The 27,305-nt window shown below is 60.8% G+C and overlaps 1 protein-coding gene across 1 annotated transcript in view; it reads left to right on the forward strand.

The window, feature by feature from the left end:
- The window catches only part of GABBR1 (gamma-aminobutyric acid type B receptor subunit 1), a 48,783-nt gene extending 21,915 nt beyond the window's left edge, over window positions 1-26,868 (forward strand). The window contains exons 7-23 of the mRNA XM_039500528.1: window positions 1,466-1,600; window positions 2,868-3,038; window positions 3,640-3,741; window positions 4,453-4,518; window positions 6,726-6,917; window positions 7,252-7,494; window positions 14,750-14,813; window positions 15,975-16,052; window positions 16,754-16,904; window positions 18,380-18,512; window positions 20,190-20,306; window positions 20,712-20,819; window positions 21,680-21,773; window positions 22,679-22,806; window positions 24,254-24,382; window positions 25,267-25,410; window positions 25,672-26,868. Coding sequence (XP_039356462.1) covers window positions 1,466-1,600; window positions 2,868-3,038; window positions 3,640-3,741; window positions 4,453-4,518; window positions 6,726-6,917; window positions 7,252-7,494; window positions 14,750-14,813; window positions 15,975-16,052; window positions 16,754-16,904; window positions 18,380-18,512; window positions 20,190-20,306; window positions 20,712-20,819; window positions 21,680-21,773; window positions 22,679-22,806; window positions 24,254-24,382; window positions 25,267-25,410; window positions 25,672-25,923 — 2,307 coding nt within the window. The 3' untranslated portion in view covers window positions 25,924-26,868. The remainder of the gene's footprint in view (window positions 1-1,465; window positions 1,601-2,867; window positions 3,039-3,639; window positions 3,742-4,452; window positions 4,519-6,725; window positions 6,918-7,251; window positions 7,495-14,749; window positions 14,814-15,974; window positions 16,053-16,753; window positions 16,905-18,379; window positions 18,513-20,189; window positions 20,307-20,711; window positions 20,820-21,679; window positions 21,774-22,678; window positions 22,807-24,253; window positions 24,383-25,266; window positions 25,411-25,671) is intronic.
- Window positions 26,869-27,305: the final 437 nt, after the last annotated feature.

Below are 27,305 nucleotides of genomic sequence, written 5' to 3' on the forward strand. Positions count from 1 at the left end.
CCTGCCCCTCACACTCCCCTGTGCTGTGTGTTTCACACACTCAGATCTGCCTTTGCTGGCTCTTGTGTGTTCACACTCACTCCACTCCATGTACTCCTGACTTGTTGCACACTCACTGGCTTTTTGTGCACCCGGTGCTCAGCCCGTCGTCTCTTGCACGCCCACTCTCTGGTTTCCTGGGGCACTCGGAGTTACTTTGCCTCTGGCACACTCATCCCTGCTCACTCCATCCCTCACACCCGCCTCCTCTCTTCCAGTGCCTTCTTCACGGAGCCCTCACTGCCTTTAGGAGAGGAGTGGGGTCTGGTGGGTTAGAGCAGTGGGAGCTGGGAGTCAGGATACCTGGGTTCTATCCCTGGTTCTGTGAGGGGAGGGGGGTATGGTGGGTTGGATCGGGGCTGGGAGCCAGGATTCCTGGGTTCTATCCTTGATTCTGGGAGGGGAGTGGGGCCTGGTGGGTGAGGATGGGAGCCAGGAGTCCCACTCCCCCCCCACTTCCCTCCCCACCCCGCCATGCTCCCTCTGTGTGTCTGTCACCACAAGAGCTATCTAAAGTGTACCCAAGGAATTGGCTGGAGTGGGAAAGTCTGCAGAATATTCCTGTGGGAGGAGAATGGTTGTTGCTGCTTGGAAAGGTGAGATCTTGGTAGGGTGTGGGTGAGCCGCTTTCCTCTCCCCTCTTTTTGCTCCCTGGAGGGCAAATTTTTCAATGAAATTTGGGGAAAAAATTCCAAGAAACTAAAACTTCCCTTCTCGAAATGCACAGTATTGAGTGAGACCTGACTTCCTCCAACAGCTTTATTCTACCTACCTACCTACCCCGACCTTCTCTCTCTGATCTCTCAGCCTGTCCCCATGTCTCTGGATCTTCCCTGCCTTCATATCCCCACCTCTCTGTGTCTCACCCCCCTCTTAGCTCCCCAACTGTCCCCCCCTAATCTCCCCTGACAGGTTGCCATGGCAGCACAAGCTGCTTCTCCTGCTGATGGGGTTGTCATGGAAACTGATCTTCTCTCCCCCAGCTGCCATGCCCTGAATAATTCATGGGCCCCTCCTGGTGTCCAGCCAGGATAGGGAGGATGGGCTGTGACCTTCCAGAGAGGAGTTGGGGGAGGGGGAGAGCAGAGAGCCAGGACTCCTGGGATCAATCCCAGGCTGTGGGAGGGCCATGGGGTCTAGTGGTTAGAGCAGGGGGGGCTTGGAGCCAGGACTCCTGAGTTTTATCCCGGGGGGGGGGTAGGGAGTGGGCTCTAGTGGATTAGAGCAGAGGGGCTGGGAGCCAGGATTCCTGGGTTGTATCTCTGGCTGTGGGAGGGAAATGAGGTCTAGCGGGGAGTCTGGGAGTCAGGACTCTTGGTATACAGCTGGATGGGTTGGGAATCAGGACGCCTGGCTGTGGGAGCGGCGTGGTGGGGTGTGGGGTTAGAGCATACCATGTGTGTGATGGTGGGTCTGTGCCTTGCAGTGCGACCCAGGCCAAGCCACCAAATACCTGTACGAACTGCTCTACAATGACCCCATCAAGATCATCCTTATGCCCGGCTGCAGCAGTGTCTCCACCTTGGTGGCCGAGGCCGCCCGCATGTGGAACCTCATTGTGGTGAGAGGGTCCGGAGAGTTGGAGGGGGGAGGGAAGGTTATGTGGTGGGGGAGGTTTGTAAGGATTCGTATGTGTGTGTGGTGGTTGTGTGAGGGTTGGTGCATGTGTGGGGAAGTGTCACGGATCTCACGTGGCTCCGGAACAGGCCCTGGGAGGACCCCTTCAGTGTGGCAGCCCCCTTAGGGTCATGCTCCCTCCCCGGGGTGAGCCCCTTGGCTTCAGTACCTCCTGGGACTGAACCTCGGAGCCTGGAGCACGCCCACCATGAGCTCCCTGCAGCGAGTCCACCTGGATTGGCTCCCCAACAGAGGGAGACTCGTTCCCCTCAAAGGGAGCCATGCACCCACCCGTGTTCTTAAGCTGCAGTGCCTACCCGCTGGCGTTGTGAATGCAGGAGGGTTTGTTAGACGTCTGGAACACAGCGTGCCAAGTCCTTGGGTAGCACAGAGAACAGCACCGTCCATCTGGGTCAGTTCAGAGCCTAGAGCTCTCCACCGACCCCTTCTTCGGCCCTGTCCAGAAACTTCTCCCGCTTCCCGCAACCCCACTGGGCCTGTCCTCCATCCTTTGTCCTTGTTCCTGGGCAAACATTGTCTCTGGGCCCTTTGTTCTCCAGCTGGTCACACCTGGCTGGCTTCCTGTGAGGGTCATCCATGGTCAGTAGTCGCTAGGTACCGAATGTCCGAGCAATTGTCTTCTGGGACTCTTCATGGCATGGGGCAGCCAGGTGTCAGTCATCCCTGGATCTCTGCAAAGAGTAAACAATTCCCCCCCCCACCCAGTCAACTGTGCAGCATATGGGGGAAACTGAGGCACATGCTATTCATGCAAAACATTATGAAATATTCCCACTTGGTCAGAGGAAGTCATGTCTTGGGATGTTGTGTGTGTTGGGGTGGGAGGTGTTGCATGTATTGTATTTTGTGGGGGATAGGTGTCGGGGTATGGTGTGGGTGTGTTGGGGTGTGGGGCTCGGTGTCAGGGTATTGTGTGTGTGTGTGTTGGGGCGGTGTTTGTGTGGGGGGCTGGGTGTCGGGGTATTGTGTGTGTGTATTAGCGTGGGGGACTGGGTGTCAGGGTGGTGTGTTGGGGGGCTGTTGGAGTGAGGGGCTGGGTGTCGGGGTATTGTGTGTGTGTGTTGGGGTAGGAGGCTGGGTGTCAGGGTATTGTTGGTGCATGGGTTGGGGGTGTTGGGGAAGGGCTGGGCATTGGGGTGTTGTGGGGGCATGTGCTGGCTGCCCACACTGAGCCAGCTCTCCTCCCCCAGCTGTCATACGGCTCCAGCTCCCCAGCACTCTCCAATCGCCAGCGCTTCCCCACCTTCTTCCGCACCCACCCCTCGGCCACTCTGCACAACCCCACGCGCGTCCAGCTCTTCAAGAAGTGGGGCTGGACCAAGATCGCCACCATCCAGCAGACCACAGAGGTCTTCACCTCGGTATGGCTGCGGTGCCCTGGGCCCCTGACCCCCACAGAGCCCCGGGCCCCTGACCCCCACAGGGATCTGACCTCCACATCCTCTCTGACCCCCATGGCGCCCTGGACTCCTGACCACTGCAAGAATCTGCCCCCAGCATCCTCCCTGATTCCCATGGAGCCCCGGGACCCTTATCCCCACGTTGACCCCCCCCCCCCCCCGGAATCCTGGTCCTCACGCCCCACATCCTCTCTGACTCCCACGGGGCCGAGGACCCCTGACCCCTGTAGCCACCCTGGGCCTCCAGTTCAGCACCTCCCAACTCCCAAAGCAACCCAGACCCCCACAACACCGTGACCCACACAGCACCCCTGACCTTGCAGCCACCCCAGACTCCCCTGCCCTGTGCTTCTGACTCCTACAGCCACCCTGGATCCCACAGTGCCCCCTGCCCAGTGCCCCTCATCCTCCCCAGTTCCCTCCTGGTGCCCCGACTCCCTTCCGACCCCCACTCCCTGTCCCCACCATGCCCCAGAGCTTCCTGCTTTCCCTCATATGGCCCCCCTGCTAGCTCCTCAGCTCTCCCTGACCCCATCTGCTCTTTCTCCACCCCCACCCCCAGACCCTGGATGACCTGGACCAGCGGGTGAAGGAGGCTGGCATCGAGATCACCTTCCGCCAGAGCTTCTTCTCTGACCCCGCTGCGCCTGTCCGCAGCCTCAAGGTGAGAGACCCCCAAGCTGGGGCTTGGGGGGATCTGATGGAGGAGGGGCCTAGGGTTGGAGGGGGTACCCAAGGCTAAGATGGCAGGGGCATGGGCGCCTGGAGCTGGGTATGGGGAGCTCGGCATGGGGAGGATGCGCCGATGGCTGGTGAGTGCCCGAGGCTGGGCCGGGCACATGGGGGGCACTCCCTGTCTCCCGTGGTGGGAAACCCTGCCCCACCGCATATGCTCCCCATCCCTGCTGTGCCCCCATGTCCCCTCCCAGCCAGGCGATCTGTCCATCTGCTGCTGGATTGCCTTGGGACAACACCGCCCCCTAGACACACAATGGGGCTCCCCTGGGATCAGGGAGGGGGGAAGGTGGTCAGGGACCCAGTGTGCCCCCAGGTTTGGCACGACCCATGGGACCCCTCCATCTTCCCACAACCTCCTCCCATGGGGGGGGGATGTCACAGCCTCACATGGGGGTGGGGAATCCCTGGAGCCATGCAAAGATACGAAAACATGTGCAAATTGGCAACTGCCTGTGAGGTGATGAGTGAGGGGCTGAGGAGTGGAGTGAGCGGCAGTGGGTTGTTGTGGGGGTACATGGTGTTCGGGGCTGTGCTGGGGTGTCTGGAGGTAGAGCAGGGGGATAACCGTGTCTCCCCACGATTCACGTGGGTCGTGACAGTTCCCCCTCTCGCCCCCTCGGTGGCCATGTCCCCACAGCGCCAGGATGCCCGCATCATCGTGGGGCTCTTCTATGAGACCGAAGCGCGCAAGGTCTTCTGTGAGGTGAGGCCTGGGGGGGCTCAGTGCTGGGGGGCAGCCAGGTGGGAGGGCTGGGCACCGTGCTGAGGGGGTTGGACTCAGTACTGGGGGGCAGCCAGGGTGGAGGGGCTGGGCTCAGCACTAGGGGGGCACCTGGTATAGGGGAGTCAGGCTCAGTGCTGGGGGGATGCCTCCAGATCTGGGGAGGAGCTGGGGGGCAGAGAAGCAAGGATGGCTACCTCCCATAGTCCCAGACACCAGGGCCCTGTCCCCTTCAGTCCCCCGGAGGCCAGTGCCAGAATGGCTGGGCTGTGTGTGGTCCAAGCTGGGTGTCCCCCTTCCCTGGGGAGACATTGCACACACCCCCACAGAGTCCTGCTGGGCTGGGCCCCTGACTCAGCCTCGCCTCTCCTGCCCCATTGTGTCCCAGAGAACTGCAGGGAGACACCCTCCATCCCCGCACAAATCCACAACACGGGCACGCCCCGCAACGCGCGCACGCCCTGCAACACGCAGACATCCCACGCCCTGCAGATGCCCTGCCCCACGCAATGCACACGCCCCACAGCACACACACACCGCACAACACACACAGACAGGAGATTGCTGAGCAGAGCCAGCCAGGTCTGTCTTTGCTCTCTCTCTCTTGCTCCCAACCCAGCCCCCCGAACATCTCTGGGGCTCTCCCTAGTGTCCCCATGGCTCTCTGGTGATGTGAGGCTGAGCCCCGCGGCCTCCCCATGACACTCCCAGTGCCACCCCGCAGTCCGAGATTTTGTCTGTGCCACTTCTGCTGTTGCAGCCTGTGGCCTGCAAGTCTCTGCTGTAGGGACCCAGGCCTGCTGTGCCGGGTGTCGGTGCCCATGTGTAATGGTGTCCTTTGCGAGTAGTTTGATACTGGGTCAATCACAGCTGCGCAGCCCCTCACCTGGCCCAGTTGTACTGGTCTCCAAGTGCCCTGTCCCAGTGGAGGTGATTCCCTTCCCCATCTGGGAGTCTGGGAATAGCCAGACTAGCCTCAGAACCTTGATCACGGTGTAACTGTGTCCACCTAGCGGGCTGTACAGATAATTACCACCGTAGAGAGACAGCTGGACGGCACATGTGTCTGTGTGAACAAGGCCTGGGGGTGTGGGGAGGGGCTGTGTGGAAAGTGACAGGTGGATCCAAAAATAAAGGTACAGAGCTTAGCTAGATCAGAGGAGGGTGGGGATGGATGGATGGAGAGGGGCATATGGGGATGAATGGATGGATATAGAGGGGTGCATGGGGACGGATGGATGGATGGACAGGGGGCACATGGGGATAGATGGATGGAGAAGAGGCATAGGTGGATGGATGGAGAAGGGACGCATGCGGACAGATGGATGGATGGAGAGGGGGCGCGTGGGGATGGATGGATGGAGAGGGGGCCCGTGGGGATGGATGGATGGATGGAGAGGGGGCCCACGGGGAGGGAGGGAGGGATGGATGGATGGAGAGGGGGTCCATGGGGATGGATGGATGGATGGAGAGGAGGTACATGGGAACATATGGCTAAATGGAGAGAGGGTGTATGGGGATGGACGGATGGCTGGATGGAGAGGGGGCGTCTGGGATCTGGACGGATGGCTGGATGGAGAGGGGGCGTATGGGGATGGAGGGAGGGGGGCGCATCGGGATGGATGGATGGATGAAGAGGGGGCGCATGGGACAGATGGATGGATGGAGGGGAGGCACGTGGGGACGGATGGCTGGATGGAGAGGGGGCATATGGGGACGGACAGATGGCTGGATGGAGAGGGGGCGTATGGGGATGGAGGGAGCGGGGCGCATCGGGACGGATGGATGGATGAAGAGGGGGCGCATGGGACAGATGGATGGATGGAGGGGAGGCACATGGGGATGGATGGCTGGATGGAGAGGGGGCGTATGGGGACGGACGAATGGCTGGATGGAGAGGGAGCATATGAGGATGGATGGATGGAGGGAGGGGCGCATCGGGACGGATGGATGGATGGATGGAGAGGGGGCGCATGGGACAGATGGATGGATGGAGGGGAGGCACATCGGGATGGATGAATGGATGGAGAGGGGGCAGATGGGGACAGATGGATTGATGGAGGGGGAGTAGGGGATGGAGTGCTGGGTGGATGGATGGATGGAGGGGATGGAGGGCTGGTTGGGTGGCTGGATGGAGCTGCATGCTTGTCTGAGCCGGGTGCCCGTCTCTCGGACGTGCCTCCGTGCAGGTGTACAAGGAGAAGCTGTATGGGAAGCGGTACGTCTGGTTCTTGATCGGCTGGTACGCCGACAACTGGTTTCGCATCAAGGACCCCGCCATCAACTGCACGGAGGCAGAGATGGCGGAGGCAGTGGAGGGGCATGTCACTACCGAGATCGTCATGCTGAACCCCGAGAACACCCGCAGCATCTCCAACATGGTGAGGGCAGGGAGAGCCAAGTGCCTGGGAGGCCCTGGGGCGGGGACGTCAGGGAGAACAAAGCCTGGGAGGGGGCAGTTGGGGGGCATGAGGGACTAGAGGGGTGGGGGGGACCAATGGGGATGTGAGGGCACGGGAGCTTGGGTGGGTGGGCGGCAGAGACCGGGAAGAAGAGGGGGATCAGAGAAGACCTTCGAGGAGGGCAATGGGACGGGGGTTCAGTGTGGGACAGGAAGACCTGGGGTGACTGATGAAAAGAGGCAGGGAGGGGGCCATGGGCCCCCATATCACTTCCCCTCCTCCAGCTCACTGTCCCCACCCCCCGGCCCTGCAGACCTCCCAGGAGTTCATTGAGAAGCTGCAGAAGCGGCTGGGCAAGAACCCGGAGGAGACGGGGGGTTTCCAGGAGGCGCCGCTGGCCTACGATGCCATCTGGGCCCTGGCCCTGGCGCTCAACAAGACCTCGGCCGAGCTGGTGAAGAAGGGGCTGCGGCTGGAGGACTTCAACTACAACAACAAGAACATCACAGACGAGATCTACCGCGCCCTCAACTCCTCCGCCTTTGAGGGGGTGTCGGTGAGTGACCCCTGTACCCCGTGACCCCAACTCCACACCCCCTAACGCCCACCCCATCACCGACGAGATCTACCGCACCCTCAACTCTGGGTGCCCTTCGAGGAGATGTCGGTGAGTGACCCCTGCACCCCCTGACCCTGACCTGCCCCCCCCGCACCCCCTGACCCTGCACCCCCTAACGTCCACCACATCACCAACGAGATCTACCACACCCTCAACTCCTCCACCTTTGAGGGAGTGTCAGTGAGTGACCTCCGTTTCCCTGGGGTACTGCACCAATACTAGATGGTGATGGGAAATAAGGATGTGACTTCACTGAGGGATGATACTTGACAGCCAGCACATAAAGGATGGCGGCTGCCCTTCATAACCTGAGCCCAGGAGGGGGTTGGGGCCAGGTGACACCTTCTGCCCAGGAAACTGGACAAAGGCTGTAGGAGGAGCTGGGGATGTGGCTGGGGAGGCAGTGGGAAGGGGTTTCAGTTTGGAGCTGGCTGGTGAGATTGGGGGAGGCCCAGAACCTGGGTGTGGGCTCCCTATCCCCCAAGAGGGACCTGACTGAGGGGTCCTGTTTTCTGTACCTACAAGCTCTGTTTTAGACTTTGTTCCTGTCATCTAATAAACCTTCTGATTTACTGGCTGGCTGAGAGTCACAGTGAATTTCAGGAAGTGGGGAATGCAGGGCTCTGACTCCCACACACTCCGTGACAACTGGTGTTAGCGGTGGGATGTACAGCACCCCGTGGTGGTGCTTCCTGCAGTAAGTGACTGGGGAGCAGTAAAACGAAGGGGGATTAATGAGAACCAGGCATGCCGAAGGCTCAGAGAGGAGTGGTTTCAAGAGGCGGAGGAGCTACACTTAACCCCTGGGAGTGTGTGACCAGTGAGAAGGATTGTTGCAGTAACGGGGTCTCCCTGGGGACTGCGCCAAGCAGTTTCAGGGGCGGAGTCATCTGCGGCTTGCCCTGGGAGAGAGGTGGTGACCTGGAAAAGGGCTGGCACAGTAGGGGTTCTTCCTGGAAACAGTGGGGAGCTGAGAGCACACAGGCCTGCAAGTCGACAACAACTTGGGATCAGCGGGGAGATGTGTAACTATCTCCTTAAGAGGGACCTTATAGAGCTGTGCAAGGAGCGGGGCCTTCGCAGAGGGAAGGGCACCAAAGCACAGCTGGTTGCCCAGCTGGAGGAGGAGAATCGCTCGCAGGAGCTGATCCCTGTCCCTGAGGAAAGCAGCCTGGCAGATGCTGTGTCGGCACCGGTATCTGTACCGGCTGGGAGTGGTCAGACTGCTGCTGAGGGCATTCCGAGGCCCCTCCTACCTATGGCTAGGGGACGGGCTAGAAGCATACAGATGAACCCCGGGGGCACTGTGACCCCCTGCCGCCAGCAGGGGATGCTCAGGACCAAGCTTCCCTTCACTGGAGCTGAGGCGGCTGGAATGGGAGAGGGAGATAAAACAGAAAAAGCTGGAGAATCAGGAGAAACAGCAGCTGCATGAACTGGAGTTGGCAAAGCTGAGGAGCAGAGAGCCCCCTGCTGCGGTGAGTGAGGGGGGACCCAGGACTGCATGGAACTTTGATAAGTGCATCCTGTCCCAGTTTAAGGAAGGGGAGAACATAAATGAATTCCTGATGGCCTTTGAGAAAGCTTGCAGACTGTACAGAGTTGATTCTACAGACATGCTCTGGTTTCTCACCCCCTTACTGGACCCCAAAGTCGTAGGGATGTACAGCCAAATGGATGGGGTGGAGGCAGGGGACTATGAACTGTTCAAAAAGGCCCTGTTAACGCAAGTTTGGGATGACTCCTGAGGCGTACTGGAAAAAGTTCCGGAGTCAACGTAAAACCCCTGAGGACACATATCTGGAACTGATCCTCTGAATGGAGGGATATGTCCACAAGTGGGCAGATGGGGTCCAAACTAAGGAGGACATGGTTAAACTGGTTGTACTGGAGCACCTGTATGAACATTGCCTATCTGACCTGAGGTTATGGTTGGTGGACAAAAAGCCAGAGGACCTGCAGAGCGCAGGGCAGCTGGCTGATGAGTTTGTGGACAACCGGTCAGGGGGTGGAATGGAGGAGTCCCAAAAGAATAAGCCCACCACGGTGCAGAGAGAGAGTCACCCTGGGACCCTGCAAAGGGGGAATGTGAAGAACCCCCTCCCAAGGGGAACAACTGGCATCAGGACCAACCACCTGGCTCGAGGGGACCAACGGAACATGAATTGTTATTACTGTGGGCAGAGAGGCCACACACGGACCCAGTGCCCCAGGCTCAAGGTACAGACTGAGCAAATTGAACCCTCACAGGGTTAACTGGATAGGGATGCAACCGGAGGAGGGGCAGGCTTCCCAGGCAGGAGGGGCTGGCATCTTACCAACTGCTCAGGAGGAAGGAGTTTCCCAGACCAGCTTCTCTGTGGGGCTTGATGTCCCAGAATCAAGGTTCTCAGTTTACAGGGTGGGCACGGGGCTGTCCCTGCAGAGCGAGTGCCTTGTTCCTTTGGAGGTGGATGGGAAGATCAATGGATACTGAGACATGGGTGCTGAGGTGATGCTGGCCTGGCCTGAGGTGGGGGCCCCAGATCAGGTGGCGCCTAATACCTACCTGACCCTGATGGGCGTGACCGGGTCCCCATTCAAGGTGCCTGTGGTGAAGGTACATCTGAAATGGGGGCCAACAATGTGGGGGTGCACCATCACTTGCCCACTGAGGTGTTGATGGGGAGTGACCTAGAGGATTGGCCAAGCAACCCCCAAAATGCCCTAGTCATGACCCGTAGCCAGAGCTGGCGAGGGGTACTATGCCCTGACATCGGGGAAGGTACCTCACCATAGGTGCAGGACCCTACCCTGGTGGGGAGGGAGTGCCCAGAGACAAGGCTCAGAGGGGCTGTGGCTTCAGACCCAGCCAGTGAGAGGGAGCAATAATATAATAATAATAGGAGATATACCTATCTCCTAGAACTGGAAGGGACCTTCAACGGTCATTGAGTCCAGCCCCTGCCTTCACTTGCAGGACCAAGTACTGATTTTTGCCCCAGATCCCTAAGTGGCCCCCTCAAGGATTGAACTCACAACCCTGGGTTTAGCAGGCCAATGCTCAAGCCACTGAGCTATCCCTCTCCCCCCTCCTTGCTGAATTTCAGGCTGAGTTGCAAAAAGATCCCTCCTTGCAGAAGCTAAGGGACCTGGCTGGCCTCAGTGCAGCACAGACCATGGGGAAAGGCTGCCAGGAGAGGTTCCTGTGGGAGAAGGGATTCCTGTACCGAGAATGGGCTCCTACAGGGAAAGTGGAATAGTGGGGGATCAGGAGGCTGCTGGTGGTCCCCCAGAAGTATTGCCGCAAGCTACTGTACCTGGCCCATGGCATCCCTCTCTCAGGATACCAGGGAATCTGGCATACCAGGAAGAGGCTGCTACAAAACTTTTACTGGCCTGGAATCTTTAATACTGTTCAACAGTATTGCAGATCCTGTGACCTCTGTCAGAGGGTGGGGAAGGCCTGAGACAAGGGGAAAGTGGCTTTGAGATCTTTGCTCATCCTAGAGGAGCCTTTTCAGAAGGTGGTTGTGGACATAGTGAGATCTCTCAGCAACACGACCTGGTCGGGGAAGAAATACATTCTGGTGGTGGTAGATTTTGCTACCTGTTACCCCGAGGCAGTGGCCTTGTCTTCTATTAAGCAGACACAGTGGCAGATGCGCTGCTGACCATTTTCAGCCAAGAGGGGTTCCTCAGGGAAGTCTTGACAGACCAGGTATCCAACTTGATGTCAGCCCTGCTCCGATGCTTGTGGGAGAAATGTGGGGTTGGCACATCTGGGCCTCAGAATCTCACCCCCAGTGGGCTGGTGGAGAGGTTCAATGGAACTCTAAAGACGATGCTGAAAACCTTTATGAACCAGCACCTGCATGATTGGGACAAGTATTTATCTCACTTGCTGTTCGCGTACAGGGAAGTGCCCCAGGAGTCTACCAGGTTTTCACCTTTTGAACGGTTATATGGAAGAAGGATAAGGGGGCCCCTGGACCTGATGAGAGACGAATGGGAGGGGAAGGCCACTCCCGATAGAGAATCAGTGGTGGTGTATGTCTTGAACTTCCTAGAAAGACTTGCTGAGCTCATGGGCTTGGCCAGGGAGAATCTGGCCAGAGCCCAGAGGAATCAGAAGGTCTGGTATGACTGTACGGCGTGGGCCCACCCCTACGCCACTGGGGACCAGGTGATGGTTCTCATCCCCATGAGAAAAAACAAACTACAAGCTGCCTGGGAAGGCCCTTTCACAGTTGTCAAGAAACTAAATGAGGTAAACTATATGGTGGAGCTGTCTAACCGGGCACACCACCACGGGTGTATCATGTTAATATGATGAAGCCATGTTATGATGGGAATATGTGGCATTGGCCGTGTGTGGGCATTGGGAGGAGCAGGGAGATGACCCTTTAGTAGATCTATTCCCTGAGACAGGAGCTGGCTCCTCCTTGGAAACAATTCCCCTCTCTGATCAGCTAACACCTGCCCAGCAAGCTGAGATCAGAGGGGTGTGCTGCATTTGTACCAACAGCTGTTTTCCAACCAGCCTGGGCTCACTAATCTGACTGCCCACCGGGTGGAGACAGGATCGCATCCTCTATAAGATGCTCCCCCTTCCGAGTCACAGGGAAAACTGCTCAGAGAGAGGTCAGTGACATGCTGGCTTTGGGGGTGATCCAGCCATCTTCCAGCTCTTGGGCCTCTCCTGTGGCATTGGTCCCCAAAAAGGACAGATCAGTCCGGTTCTGTGTGGACTATCGGAAGCTTAATGCCATCACTGGGTCTGATGCCTACCCCATGCCCAGGCCTGATGAGCTCCTAGACAACCTGGAGGAGCTCGCTACGGATCTTACAAAGGGCTACTGACAAGTGCCACTGGATGCAGATGCCAGGCTGAAATCTGCTCTTATGACCCCTCTGGGGCTCTATGAGTACCTGACCCTGCCTTTCAGACTCAAGGGGGCGCCAGCTACCTTCCAGTGCCTGGTGAATTAGCTACTGAGGGGGACGGAGAGTTTTGCAATGTACATTGATGATATCTGTGTCTTTAGCCAGACCTGGGAGGACCATGTGTCCCTGGTTAAACAAGTGCTGGACCGACTCCAGGAGGCTGGGCTGACCATAAAAGCTGCGAAGTGCAAGGTGGGGATGGCCGAAGAATCTTACCTGGGCCACCAGGTGGGGAGCGGCTGCCTAAAGCCAGAACCAGCCAAGGTGGAGGTGATCAGAGACTGGCCTGCTCTCCGAACCAAAAAGCAGGTCCAGGCATTTATTGGGATGTAGGGTATTATCAAAGATCTGTGCCACACTTTAGCTCCATAGCTACCCCCATCACTGAGCTATGCAAGAAGGAAAAGCCAGACAAGGTGGTGCCAGAGGGCTCTCTGTGCGCTGAAGGAGGCTCTGATCAGTGGCGCAGTTCTGGTAAACCCAGACTTTAACAAGCCATTTATGGTGTTCACTGACGCCTCAGACACAGGGCTGAGTGAGGTGTTAATGCAGGTTGATGAAAAGGGGGAGAGACCCCCATCGTGTACTTGAGCAAGAAGTTGTTACCTCGGGAGCAAAACTACACGGCCATCGAGAAGGAATGCCTGGCTATGGTATGAGCCCTTAAGAAACTCCAGTCATATCTGTTTGGGTGACACTTCACTGTGTACTCTGACCTCTCTCCCTTGACCTGGCTACACCAGATGAAAGGAGCCAATGCCAAGCTCCTGAGGTGGAGCCTGCTCCTCCAGGATTATGATATGGAGATGGTCCATGTGAAGGGGAGTGCCAGTGTGATAGCTGATGCATTGTCTCGGAGAGCGGGGCCTGAACTTCCCCAGGTCACTGGTGAGAGTGACCCCACTTATTTCAGTCTCAAAGCGGGGAGAGATGTGATGGAGTAGGCAGTATTAACCTGGTAATATTGCATGGGAGTTTTACTAGCTTACTGTCTTCTGCTAACGTGGGGCGTGCCTCCGTTTCCCTGGGGTACTGCACCAATACTAGATGGTGATGGGAAATAAGGATGTGACTTCACTGAGGGATGATACTTGACAGCCAGCACATAAAGGATGGCGGCTGCCCTTCATAACCTGAGCCCAGGAGGGGGTTGGGGCCAGGTGACACCTTCTGCCCAGGAAATTGGACAAAGGCTGTAGGAGGAGCTGGGGATGTGGCTGGGGAGGCAGTGGGAAGGGGTTTCAGTTTGGAGTTGGCTGGGGAGATTGGGGGAGGCCCAGAACCTGGATGTGAGCTCCCCACCCCCCAAGAGGAACGTCCTGTTTTCTGTACCTACAAGCTCTGTTTTAGACTGTGTTCCTGTCATCTAATAAACCTTCTGATTTACTGGCTGGCTGAGAGCCACAGTGAATTTCAGGCAGTGAGGGGTTCAGGGCCCTGACTCCCCCACACTCTATGACAACCCCGCACCCCCAATCCCGTGCCCCCCTACCATGACCCTACGGCCCCCCAACCCCGCACCCCTAACGCCCACTTCAACACTGACATCTACTGCACCCTCAACTCCGCCTTCAAGGGGGTGTCGGTGAGTGAACCATGTGCCCCATAATTCACATCCTGCGCTCCCTGACCCGACCCTGTGCCCCCTATTGCCTGCCCCATCACTGACAAAATCTACCATGCCCTCAACTGTTCCACCTTCGAGGGGGTGTCGGCAAGTGACCCCCCCCCACCCTCTGACCCTGTGCCCCCTGACCCCAACCCCACACCCTCTGACCCGGACTCTGCGCCCCTGTCCCTGACCCTGCCTCCCCTAACCCTAGGGCCCGCCCTGTCACCGACAAGATCTACCGTGCCCTCAACTCCTCCGCCTTCGAGGGGGTGTTGGATAGTGACCCCTGTGCTCCCTAATTCACACCCTGTGCCCCCAACCTTAATGCCGCTCCCTGCACCCATAACTCTTACCCCACTCCCTGAACCCCTAACCCCCATCCCTAACTCCTGCACTCTCTTTAGCGCCCCCTAGCCCCCTCCCCCTGCCTGTAGGCCCAGGGCTCAGCCTGGCCCTGTGGGCATTGAGCTCCATGCCAGGAGGCCAGTGTCCCGCAAGTTCCCCAGCCCCCCAGCACTGCACGCCCTGCACATTGCTGCCAGCTCAGCAGGGCAGTCCCCTGTCAGTGAGCACTGCCCACCAGGTGACAGCCCTACTGCTGCTGCCAGCGAGGAGTGCCTGGTGATGCCGGTCTGTGTGTCTCTCCCCGCCCAGGGTCATGTGGTATTCGACGCCAGTGGCTCCCGCATGGCCTGGACCCTCATCGAACAGCTTCAGGGTGAGTGATGCCCCCGCCCCGCACAATAGCTCGACAACCTCCACCCTGCTCAACAGCTTGACAACTCCTGCCCCGCAAAACAGCTTGACAACCCCCTCACTGTGCAACACCACAACACTACAGTCCCCTGCACAACATAGCACAGCTACCCCACCCAACACATCACACAGCACAACAACCCTCCACATTGCACAATGCAACACCACACCATGAAACAGCACCACACACACAACAAACCCACCCCAAACAACCCTCTGCTCACACCACACAGCGATGCACCACAAAGCAACACACGAACCCCACACACACCACGCAGCACAACACAACATTCCTCCAAACATACCACACCACACAACAACCTCTGAAGACACCACACACTGCCACTACACTAGAACACCCAAGACAACAATGCCTTTCCCCCACACGTCCTGGCACACCAACCCCAGAACATACCATACAACACCCCCTAGCTCCAGGGGTGACAGACAGCCTGGTGTGCTCGACCCTCCTGCCCCCCATCCTCATATTGCACAGGTCGCTCCTCCCATCCAGCCCCCAGGGCTCCCCACCCAGGCCCGGAGGCAGGAGGCTGCAGTGTTGCAATAGGGGAGTGGGGGGAAGCTCTTTGCACTTGGAGCTCATCCTCCTGGCCCAGAGGTGAAAGTAAGCCGGTCCGGTCTGGTCCAGTACAGCATACCGGCAAGAGCCAGTACACCGGGCTGGACCGCACCGGCTTCCACGGGGATTGAAAGGGCTGCAGGCAGCCCAGAGCCCTTTGAATCCCGGCCACGGCTCTGGTGGCCGGTCTGGGGCCAGGATTTAAAGGGCTCGGGGCTCCCCTCAGCGGCAGGAGCTCTGGGCCCTTTAAATCCCTGCCCCAGCCCCACAAAGCTCAGGGTTCCAGGCGGCCAGAGCCCCGGGCCCTTTAATTTGCCCCTGAGCCCCGGGAGGCTCCCAGCCACCTCTTCAGCTGGGAGCCCCTGGTTGATTTAAAGGCCCTGGTTCTCCCAGCCACAGCTGGTGCCCCATGGCCTTTAAATCTTGAAAGGCCACGCCTCTTCCGGATGAGGCCATGCCTCCTCAGGACTCTGGCAGTACCAGTAAGTCCTGTAAATTACTTTCACCCCTGCCCTGGCCTGACCTGTCCCCCTCTCCCGGCAGGTGGGGTCTACAAGAAGATCGGCTACTATGACAGCACTAAGGACAACCTCTCCTGGTACAACAATGACAAGTGGATCGGTGAGCCGGGGCTGCCCATGCCCCTGGGGGTTATGGGAACCACCCCCCCAGGGGTTCCTGTTCTTGGGCGTCCGGCACCTCCCACCACCGGGAATTGCGGGAATCACCCCCCTGGGTTCCCGTTGCTGTGCATCTAGCACCACCTTCTGCAGGGATAGTGGGAACCGCCTTCCTGGGGTTCCTGTTCCTGGGCATCTGGCACCTCCCACCCCCAGGGGTTGTGGGAACTGCCCCCCTGGGGTTCCCGTTCCTGGTCATCTGGCACCACCTTCCACCAGGGATAATAGGAACCGCCGCCCTGGGGTTCCTGTTCCTGGGCATCTGGCACCTCCTGCTGCCGGGCATTGTGGGAGCCACCCCCTTGAGGTTCTTGTTGCCAGGATCTCTGGCACTGCCCACGGCCAAGGATTGTGGGAACTGCCCCCCAGGGCTTCCTGTCCCCAAGGGTTCTGGCCCCTCTGCCGCCAGGGGTTATGGGAATTGCTCTCTGTGGGTATGGGGGCAGACAGGGGTCCCTGTGGATTTGGGGGCTTGTCTGGGTGCTGGGAGCTCAGGGGGTCACTGAGGACGTGAACCTCCCCCTGCCTTGAGCCAGGGCCTGGTCAGACGCTTGAGGAGCCTTCCCCTCCTCCGGGGCTTGGGGGACATGGGGGCAGGGCTGTGCTTAGGTGAGCCCGTCCTCACTGTGCTCTCTGCTGCAGGGGATGCCCCCCCGGCTGACTATACCAAGGTGATCACCACCTTCCGTTTCCTGTCGCAGAAGCTCTTCATCTCAGTGTCAGTGCTCGCGAGCCTGGGCATCCTGCTGGCCATCGTCTGCCTGGCCTTCAACATCTACAACGGGCACGTCCGGTCAGTGCCCCCTCCGCCCCCCGGCCCCACGGCTGCCCCCCACCCCCCAGCCTGGGCATCCTGCTGGCCATCGTCTACCTGGCCTTGAACACCTACAACGGGCACGTCCGGTCAGTGCCCCCTCTGCCCCCACTGCACCACGGCTGCCCCCCACCCCCCAGACTGGGCATCCTGCTGGCCATCGTCTGCCTGGCCTTCAACCCCTCCAAGGGGCACGTCCGGTCAGTGCCCCCTCCGCCCCCCTGCCCCACGGCTGCCCCCACCCCAGCCTGGGCATCCTGCTGGCCATCGTCTCCCTGGCCTTGAACACCTCCAACGGGCACGTCCGGTCAGTGCCCCCTCCGCCCCCCTGCCCCACGGCTGCCCCCCACCCCCCAGCCTGGGCATCCTGCTGGCCATCGTCTGCCTGGCCTTGAACACCTACAACGGGCACGTCCGGTCAGTGCCCCCTCCGCCCCCCTGCCCCACGGCTACCCCCCACCCTCCAGCCTGGGCATCCTGCTGGCCATCGTCTGCCTGACCTTCAACATCTACAATGGGCACGTCCGGTCAGTGCCCTCCGCCCCTGCCCCACGGCTGCCCCCCACCCCCCAGCCTGGGCATCCTGCGGGCCATCGTCTGCCGGGCCTTGAACACCTCCAACGGGCACGTCCGGTCAGTGCCCCCTCCCCCCCCCTGCCCCACGGCTGCCCCCACCCCCAGCTTGGGCATCCTGCTGGCCATCGTCTACCTGGCCTTGAACACCTACTACGGGCACGTCCGGTCAGTGCCCCCTCCGCCCCTGCCCCACGGCTGCCCCCCACCCCCCAGCTTGGGCATCCTGCTGGCCATCGTCTGCCTGGCCTTGAACACCTACAACGGGCACGTCCGGTCAGTGCCCCCTCCGCCCCCCTGCCCCACGGCTACCCCCACCCTCCAGCCTGGGCATCCTGCTGGCCATCGTCTGCCTGGCCTATAACATCTACAACGGGCACGTCCGGTCAGTGCCCCCTCCGCCCCCCTGCCCCACGGCTGCCCCCCACCCCCCAGCCTGGGCATCCTGCTGGCCACCATCTGCCTGGCCTTCAACATCTACAACGGGCACGTCCGGTCAGTGCCCCTCCACCCCCTGCCCCACGGCTGCCCCCACCCTCCAGCCTGGGTATCCTGCTGGCCATCGTCTGCCTGGCCTTTAACATCTACAACAGGCACGTCCGGTCAGTGCCCCCTCCACCCCCCTGCCCCATGACTATCCCCCACCCTCCAGCCTGGGCATCCTGCTGGCCGTCGTCTGCCTGCCTTTCACCTCTACAATGGGCACCTCTGGTCAGTGCCCCCCGCCCCACAGCTATCCCCCACCCCTCCCATCTTGGGGTGGGAGCTGGGCTGTAGCCCCCACCCTCCAGGTGATGGCTGCGTCTGGAGGGGCTGGTCTCGGGGGGGCGGGAGCTGGGCTGTGGTGCATCCCCCAGGTGATGGCCGTATCTGCTCTGCAGGTACATCCAGAACTCCCAGCCCTATCTCAACAACATGACGGCCGTGGGCTGCACGCTGGCGCTGGCCGCTGTCTTCCCCCTGGGGCTGGATGGCTACCACATCGGGTCTGGGCTCTTCCCCTTCGTCTGCCAGGTGGGGCAGGGCATTAGGGCTGGGGCGCAGCAGGGCGGGGAGGGCCCAGGACCAAGAATGATTTAGTTGGGATTGGTCCTTCTTTGAGCAGGGGGTTGGACTAGATGACCTCCTGAGGTCCCTTCCAACCCTGATATTCTATGAATGGGGGGATGAGGGCAAAGAGCGATGGGGAGGGCTAGAATTGGGGTGCAGGGGGTGAGGGGACAGGGCTGAAGATGAGGGGCCCAGCAGGGGGCAGGGGGTGCTGGCATGGGGCAGAGCTGAAGATGGGGGCCAGGCAGGGGCAGGGCTGGGGCAGGGCTGAAGAGGGGGCCCAGCAGGTTCTGGGTGCCGGGCTGAAGATGGGCCCAGCAGGGGGTGCCGGCAGGTGGCAGGGCTGAAGGTGGGGCGCAGGGCGCAAGATAGGGGACCCAGCAAGGGGCAGGGCACAAAATGGGGGCCCAGCAGGGAGCAGGGGCAGGGCACAAAATGGGGGGCCCAGCAGGGGGGCGGGGGCAGGGCTGAAGAGGGGGGGCCCAGCGGGGCAGGGCTGAAGACGGCCCAGTGGGGCGGGGCAGGGCTGAAGATGGGGTGCCGCAGCAGGGGCAGGGGCAGGGCTGAAGATGGGGTGCCCAGCGGGGCAGGGGCAGGGCTGAAGATGGGGCCCCAGCAGCGGGCTGGGGCAGAGCTGAAGACGGGAGGGGCCCAGTGGGGGGGCAGGGGCAGGGCTGAAGATGGGGGGCCCAGCAGCGGCCGGGGCAGGGCTGAAGACGGGAGGGAGGCCCAGTGGGGCAGGGCAGGGCTGAAGATGGGGTGCCCAGCAGCGGGCTGGGGCAGGGCTGAAGACGGAGGGGCCCAGTGGGGCGGGGCAGGGCTGAAGATGGGGGGCCCAGCAGCGGCTGGGGCAGAGCTGAAGATGGGAGGCCCAGTGGGGGCAGGGGCAGGGCTGAAGATGGGGTGCCCAGCAGGGGGCAGGGGCAGGGCTGAAGATGGGGCCCCAGCAGCGGGCTGGGGCAGAGCTGAAGACGGGAGGGGCCCAGGGGGGGGGCAGGGGCAGGGCTGAAGATGGGGCCCCAGCAGCGGGCTGGGGCAGAGCTGAAGACGGGAGGGGCCCAGTGGGGGGGCGGGGGCAGGGCTGAAGATGGGGTGCCCAGCAGGGGGCAGGGCTGAAGGTGTGGCCCCAGCAGGGGCAGGGGCAGGGCTGAAGACGGAGGCCCAGTGGGGGCGGGGCAGGGCTGAAGATGGGGCCCCAGCAGCGGGCTGGGGCAGAGCTGAAGACGGAGGGGCCCAGTGGGGCGGGGCAAGGCTGAAGATGGGGCCCCAGCAGCGGGCTGGGGCAGAGCTGAAGACGGAGGGGCCCAGTGGGGGCAGGGGAAGGGCTGAAGATGGGGCCCCAGCAGCGGGCTGGGGCACAGCTGAAGACGGGAGGGGCCCAGTGGGGGGGCGGGGGCAGGGCTGAAGATGGGGTGCCCAGCAGCGGGCTGGGGCAGGGCTGAAGAGGGGGCCCCAGCAGCGGGCTGGGGCAGGGCTGACGCCGGGAGGGGCCCTGTGGGGGGGCAGGGGCAGGGCTGAAGATGGGGCCCCAGCAGCGGGCTGGGGCAGGGCTGAAGATGGGGTGCCCAGTGGGGCGGGGCCGGGCTGAAGATGGGGGGCCCAGCAGGGGGCTCTCTCACTCTGGTCTCCGTTCCCTGGCAGGCCCGGCTCTGGCTGCTGGGGCTGGGATTCAGCCTGGCCTACGGCAGCATGTTCACTAAGATCTGGTGGGTGCACACCGTCTTCACCAAGAAAGAGGAGAAGAAGGAGAGACGCAAGGTGAGGGGGCGCTGGGCTGCAGGGAGTGGGGGGCACCAGGGGCCACTGTGGAGTAAAGGGGTGCTGGGGGCACTGTTTGGGGGTGCTGGGGGCATTGTGGAGTGGGGTCACTGGGGGGCACTGTGTAGGGGTTGCTGGGGGTCCTGTAGAGCAGGGGGCACTGGGAGGCGCTGTGGGGTGCTAGGGGTTGCTGGGAGGCACTATGGGGGTGCTAGGAGGTGCTGGGGAGATGTGGGGGCAGTGTGTCGGGTGCTGGGAGGTCACTGGCAGGCAGTGTGTTGGGTGCTTGGGGACGCTGGGGGGCACTGTGTGGGGGTGGGTGGGAGGGGCTAGGGGTCGCTGGGAGGCACTGTGGGAGGGTGCCAGGGGTGCTGGATTGCGGCACTAACTCTGCATGGTTGGCAGACCCTGGAGCCATGGAAGCTGTACGCCACCGTGGGGCTGCTGGTGGGGCTGGACGTGGTCATGCTGGCCGTCTGGCAAATCGTTGACCCGCTGCATCGCACCATCGAGGTACAGCCCCGACATGGCACTGCTGCAGGAAAGCTCCCGGCCCCAGGGGCTCCGTGTCGGGGGGGTGCGTCGGGGAAGCTCCCGGCCCCGGGGGCTCCGTGTCGGGGGGGTGCGTCGGGAAAGCTCCCGGCCCCGGGCTCCGTGTCGGGGTGCGTCGAAGCTCCGGCCCGGGGCTCCGTGTCGGGTGCGTCGAAGCTCCCGGCCCGGGGCTCCGTGTCGGGGTGCGTCGAAGCTCCCGGCCCGGGGCTCCGTGTCGGGGTGCGTCGGGAAGCTCCCGGCCCGGGGCTCCGTGTCGGGGTGCGTCGAAGCTCCCGGCCCGGGGCTCCGTGTCGAAGTGCGTCGGGAAGCTCGGCCCGGGGCTCCGTGTCGGGGTGCGTCGAAGCTCCCGGCCCCGGGGCTCCGTGCTGGGGCTCGCGGTGGGAAGCTCCGGCCCCAGGGGCTCCGTGTCGGGGGGGTGCGTCGGGGAAGCTCCCGGCCCCAGGGGCTCCGTGTCGGGGGGGTGCGTCGGGGAAGCGCCCGGCCCCAGGGGCTCCGTGTCGGGGGGGTGCGTCGGGGAAGCGCCCGGCCCCAGGGGCTCCGTGTCGGGGGGGTGCGTCGGGGAAGCTCCTGGCCCCAGGGGCTCCGTGCTGGGGGCTCGCGGTGGGGAAGTTCCTGGCCCCAGGGTCCTCATGTTGAGGGCGTGTGGTGGGGAAGTTTGTGGCCCCAGGGTCCCCGTGTTTGGGGCACATGTTGGGGAAGCTCACGGCCCCGGGGTCCCCATGTTGGGGGCGCACAGTGGGGAAGCTCGCAGCCCCAGGGGCCCTGGCTGGGGGCTCTGCCCTGCCCCCCAGCATTCACCCCTCTGCCCTCCATCACTGTAGGAATTCACCAAAGAGGAACCGAAAACCGACATCGACGTCTCGATCCTGCCCCAGCTGGAGCACTGCAGCTCCACCAAGATGAACACCTGGCTGGGTGAGCTGGGGCACTGGGCACGGGGATGGGCAGTATCTGCGGGGAGGGGTGCTGACTCAGTGTGGGAGGGGGGCCCAGTTTCAGGTGGGGGATGGGCAGTGTTTGGAGGAAAGGGGCCTTGGCTCAGCTGCGAGGGCAGTGTCTGCGGGGAGTGATCCTGGGATAGTCGACCCTCAGCTGCCTGCCCCCTGGGGCTGGGGCCGCTCTTGTCCTGCCCTTCCCACCCACCTCCCTCCCCCCGCCCCCAGATCCTGGGATAGTCGACCCACAGCTGCCTGCCCCCTGGGGCTGGGGCCGCTCTTGTCCTGTCCCCTCCCCACCTCGCCCCCGCAGATCCTGGGATAGTCGACCCTCAGCTGCCTGCCCCTGGGGCTGGGGCCGCTCTTGTCCTGCCCTTCCCACCCACCTCCCTCCCCGCCCCAGATCCTGGGATAGTCGACCCACCGCCGCCTGCCCCCTGGGGCGGGGGCCTCTCTTGTCCGATCCCCTCCCACCCACCTCCCTACCTCTGCAGGCCTCCCCCCCCCCCCCCCATCCTGGGATAGTCGACCCACAGCTGCCTGCCCCCTGGGGCGGGGGCCACTCTTGTCCTATCTCCTCCCACCCACCTCCCTCCCTCTGCAGGCCTCCCCATCCTGGGATAGTCGACCCACAGCTGCCTGCCCCCTGGGGTGGAGCCGCTCTTGTCCTGTCCCCTCCCCACCTCGCCCCTCCCCGCAGATCCGGGGATAGTCGACCCACAGCTGCCTGCCCCCTGGGGCGGGGGCCACTCTTGTCCTGTGTCCTCCCACCCATCTCCCTCCCTCCGCAGGCCTCCCTCACCCACCCCCCGCCCCAGTCTCTCGTGTCTCCATCTCATCTCCAGCCCCCTGACAGGTCTGACCTATCCCCCCTGCCCCACACAGGGATATTTTATGGGTTCAAGGGGCTGCTGCTGCTGCTGGGCATCTTCCTGGCCTACGAGACCAAGAGCGTCTCCACCGAGAAGATAAATGACCACCGAGCTGTGGGCATGGCCATCTACAACGTGGCGGTGAGTGAGTGTGTCCTGCTGTGACCCACTGCCCCCCAAACCTCAGCATCACGGCAGTGAGTGTGCTCTGCTGTGACCCACTGCCCCTCGATCCTCAGCAGTGAGTGTGCCCTGCTGTGACCCACTGCCCCTCAATCCTCAGCATCACGGCAGTGAGTGTGCCCTGCTGTGACCCACTGCCCCCCAAACCTCCCCACTGTCACGGAGTCACCGGGCGATGATCTGGAACTACTCCGTATGAAGCCAGCCAGGATTCTCAGGGAGCATCCTCTCTCTGAGCAGACTGTCTCCAGGGCAAGAAGCTTACACAGCTTCAACCTTTCTGGGTCTGACCTCGGAGTAATCAGCATCCCCTTCCTCACCATGCATTTCCCGCAGCGAGTCTGCCCGGGCGGGGCTCCTGGGGAAGCCAGAGGGCCCTGCACCCCAACTCCGCAGTCAGATGTGACTCTCAGCCAGCCGGTAAATCAGAAGGTTTATTAGTCGACAGGAACACAGCATAGAACAGAGTTTGCTATTACAGAAATCAGTGACTTTCAGCCAAGTCCATCTTTGGGAGTCGTGGGCCAGAAGCCCAGGATTCCCCCTCTTCCAGTCCCCCCAAGCAGACTCTCAGCTTCCAGCACCTGACCTCCGACCCCCCACCTCTGCTCCTGCACCTTCTCTTTGTCCCGCTTCTGGGCAGTCACCTGGTTGCATGCCCCTCCTGGGTCTCAGGTTACGAAGGGCACCAGTCATAGCATATGTGCAAGCAGCTGGAGCAGCTTCACCTGCCCCAGAGGTCTCAACCAAAGTCACACACCCCTATTCCCACCACCGAGGTATTCGTGCAGCACACAGGGAAACTGAGGCACACACAGTATTTATGCAACACAGTAAAACTGACAGGCTCAACAGTAAGACTCACATACAACATAACAAGGGAAAGTCCCCACTTCGTCACACCCACTGCTCCCCCAACCTCCCCCTGCCCCTCCAAATCTCCCCATCACAACGGTGTGTGCGCCCTGCTGTGACCCACTGCCCCCGCAAACCTCCCCACCACAGCAGTAAGTGAGTATGCCCTGCTGTGGGCCACTGCCCTCCCAGACCTCCTCACTGCCCCCCCAACCGCCCCACCATGGTGGTGAGTGAGTGCACCCCGCTGTGACCCACTGCCTCCCAAACCTCCCCACTGTGCTGTGGCAAATGGCCTTTTACAACATGGCAGTGAGTGTGCTCCACTGCACCCCAATGCTTAACTGTACTCCACTGTGACCCCCAAGCATCCCTCTGGGCTATGACAGTACATGTGCATTCAGTACCTCCACGTTGTGCCACAGCCGTGGGAGGTGTGTGTAAGGGGAGTAGCCACGTGGAGCAGGTTTGCGGTGTCGGGGCAGATCTCTCTGTTTCCCCCTCCCCACACAGTGACCCTGCCCGCTCTCTGGCTCCTGCTGTGCCGCAGGTGCTGTGTCTGATCACCGCCCCCGTCACCATGATCCTGAACAGCCAGCAGGACGCCGCCTTTGCCTTCACCTCACTGGCCGTCGTCTTCTCCTCCTACATCACCCTGGTGGTGCTCTTCGTGCCCAAGGTAGGACCCTACCCATCCCACCCCCGCCCACCTGCAGGGACAGGGGTCAGGATCTCCGCACTGGGAAAGTGCTGGGCTGTTCTCTCCCTGTCTGACTGTTGGTGCAGGGTTAGCACGGGAGGCTCAGAATCTTTGGTCTGGAGTTAGCATTGTGATGTTGTCTCTGACAGTCAGAGGAGGGAGTTGGAGGTCTGAGCTGTGGGTGTAGCATTGGGGTGTTTTCTTTGACTCACTCAGTTGAGGGGGTAGCTGGAGGTCTGGGGTCTCTGTGTCAGGTGCACTACTGGCTTGTTGTTTCTTGTCTGATAGCAGAGTGGGATAGGGTAGTTGGGTTTTCAGGGGGATTTTTTCTGGGTATAGCATTGAGGTGATTGTCTCTGACAGTCAGTGGGGCAGCTGGGGGTTGGTTCTGTGGATGAACTGTTGTTTCTGACAATCGGGGCAGGTGTAGTGTTGGGGTATTGTGTCTGAGTGTCAGTCAGGGAATATAGTTAGGAGTCAGCACTGTGGGTGTAGTAATATTACTGTCAGTTAGGGGGTAGTTGGGAGTCAGTGCTCCAGGTGTAGTCTTGACTTCCAACATTTGGCAGGGGGTATTTGGGAGTGAGTGGTCCGGGTATAGTCTTGTCTCCAACAGTCGACGGGGGGAAGGGAGTAAGTTGGCAGTCAGTGCTCTGAGACTGTCGTATCTCTGACAGTCAGCAGGGGGAGTTGGGAGTCACTGCTCCAGGTGTAGTCTTGTCTCTGACAGTCGGCAGGGGGAGGAGGGATTAGAGTCAGTGCTCCGGGTGTAGTCTTGTCTCCAACAGTCGCTGGAGGCAGTTTGGAGTCAGTGCTCCGGGTGTAGTCTTGTCTCCGACAGTCACTGGGGGCGCTTGTTGCAGATGCGGCGTCTGATCACCAGGGGCGAGTGGCAGTCAGAGCAGCAGGATACCATGAAAACGGGCTCATCCACCAACAACAATGAGGAGGAGAAATCCCGGCTGCTGGAGAAGGAGAACAGGGAGCTGGAGAAGATCATTGCAGAGGTGAGGGTTGATCCTCCGTCCCGCGTCGGGAGGGGCGGGGGGGGGGGCAGCAGGAACCTGATGGGGTGCTCCCATACTGTGATTATGTGGTGCAGGGTATAAAGTGGGGGTGAGACACCAGAACCCTACACTGGTGACGTCCTCTCCTCCACCTCCCTCAGAAGCTGGGGACTTAGGGGGGTGGGAGGGAAGGGGGCTCATCACCCACTCGGAGGTGGGGGAGGCATTACACTCATTCACCCCTCCTCCTCTTTCCGGCAGAAGGAGGAGCGCGTCTCCGAGCTCCGCCAGCAGCTCCAGGACCGGCAGCAGCTGCGCTCCCGGCGCCGCCCCTCCAACCCCTCCTCGCGGGATGGCTGTGCCGCCGACAACCACTTCACCAACGCGGCCGGGCCCGTGCCCACCCTCTACCAGCCCAGCCTGCCCCTGGTGCGCTGCCTCGTCTCTGAGCAGGCCGACAAGCTGGGCCGCAGCAACTGCGACGGCAGCCGCGTCCACCTGCTCTACAAGTGACTTCTGAGGTGGCGGGGCCTGAGAAGGGGGCGGGACCCAGGAAGGGGTGGAGCTAAATAAGGTCTCTTCCCCCCTCCCTCTCCCCTCCCTCCACATCTCTTAGCTTGTAAAATCTCTGTATCCGTCCATCTTCCCTTCCCCCATCCAAGATCCGGGTGCCAAGTGATGTCCAGGTGCAGAGTAAAATGTGCACCTCGCCTGATGTATCCCGAGTGGCTCTAGCTGGGGCAGTGTCAGGCGGGAGGGGGCAGCTGCTTATAACCAAGGCGATGTGGGGAGGGCAGGGTGAATTGAGAAGGGAAAGTTACCCCTTGAGCACGCCAGCAAGGCGTGCAGTCTCACTGTAGCACAGAGTCAGACCCGGTGGCCCCCAACGTACAGTCATGCACAGCCGGATCTAGTTACTGGGACATACAGTCAAGGTGTAGTGCACAACCGGATTTAGTTATTCATATGTACAGTATTATTGTAGCCTAGAACCAGGTTTGGTTACATGTAAGTACAATCAGACTGTAACTCACAGCCAGATCTGGTGACTTGTATGTACAATCAGACTGTTGTGCACAGGTGAGTCTGATTAATGTACTCTCAGACTGTAGTGTAAAACCAGGTCTGGTTTACTTGTAAGTACAGTCAAACTGTAGTGCACATCTGGGTCTGGTACAGTTGGACTGGAGTGCCAAACCAGACCTGTATGTTTAAACTAGTGAACAGCTGGCTCTGGTTCCATGTGAGTGCAGTCTGACTGTAGCACACAACCAGATCTGGTTACTTGTATGTACAATCAGACTGTAGCACACAACTGGGTCTGGTTACTTGTCTGTACTATCAAAATGTAATGCACAGTCGGGTCTGGTTACTGTAATGTACTATCAGACTGTAGTGTACAACCAGATCTGGTTTCTCAGTTGCACTTTAGTGAACAACTGGATCTGGTTACTATTGTGTGCAGTTGTGTTGTTTATGTGCAAAATTCATCTGCTTCCTTTTGCGTACATTGGCCCTGGAGGTCACAGACGCACCTGGAGGCTCTGCAGTCAGATCACGGTGTAACTCCCAGATACAGTAGGAGCATCATGCATAGAATGAGCTAGTGACTTTCATGTACAGTCAGCCTGTATAGCACAATCAGCAGTGGATGTTGTCATCCGCTGGTGTCCCAGCTGTAAGGGATGACCGGCCCTGGTTACCCGTAAGAATGGCCATGCAGACCTGGATACCTTGTGCACAGAGTCAGGTCAGATTAGGTTACTCTGTCTACCCTAACTGACTGGAAGGGGGGAGCTGCCTGAGGTAGGGTCACACACTCCTAGAGATAGATGGGGCTTTCGCAGGGGGATGGGATTGACATTGTTATCTGTGCCCTGCTCTGAGTAGGTGGC

Source organism: Mauremys reevesii, linkage group 15 (genome assembly GCF_016161935.1).
Source record: "Mauremys reevesii isolate NIE-2019 linkage group 15, ASM1616193v1, whole genome shotgun sequence".
NCBI classification, from domain to species: domain Eukaryota; kingdom Metazoa; phylum Chordata; order Testudines; family Geoemydidae; genus Mauremys; species Mauremys reevesii.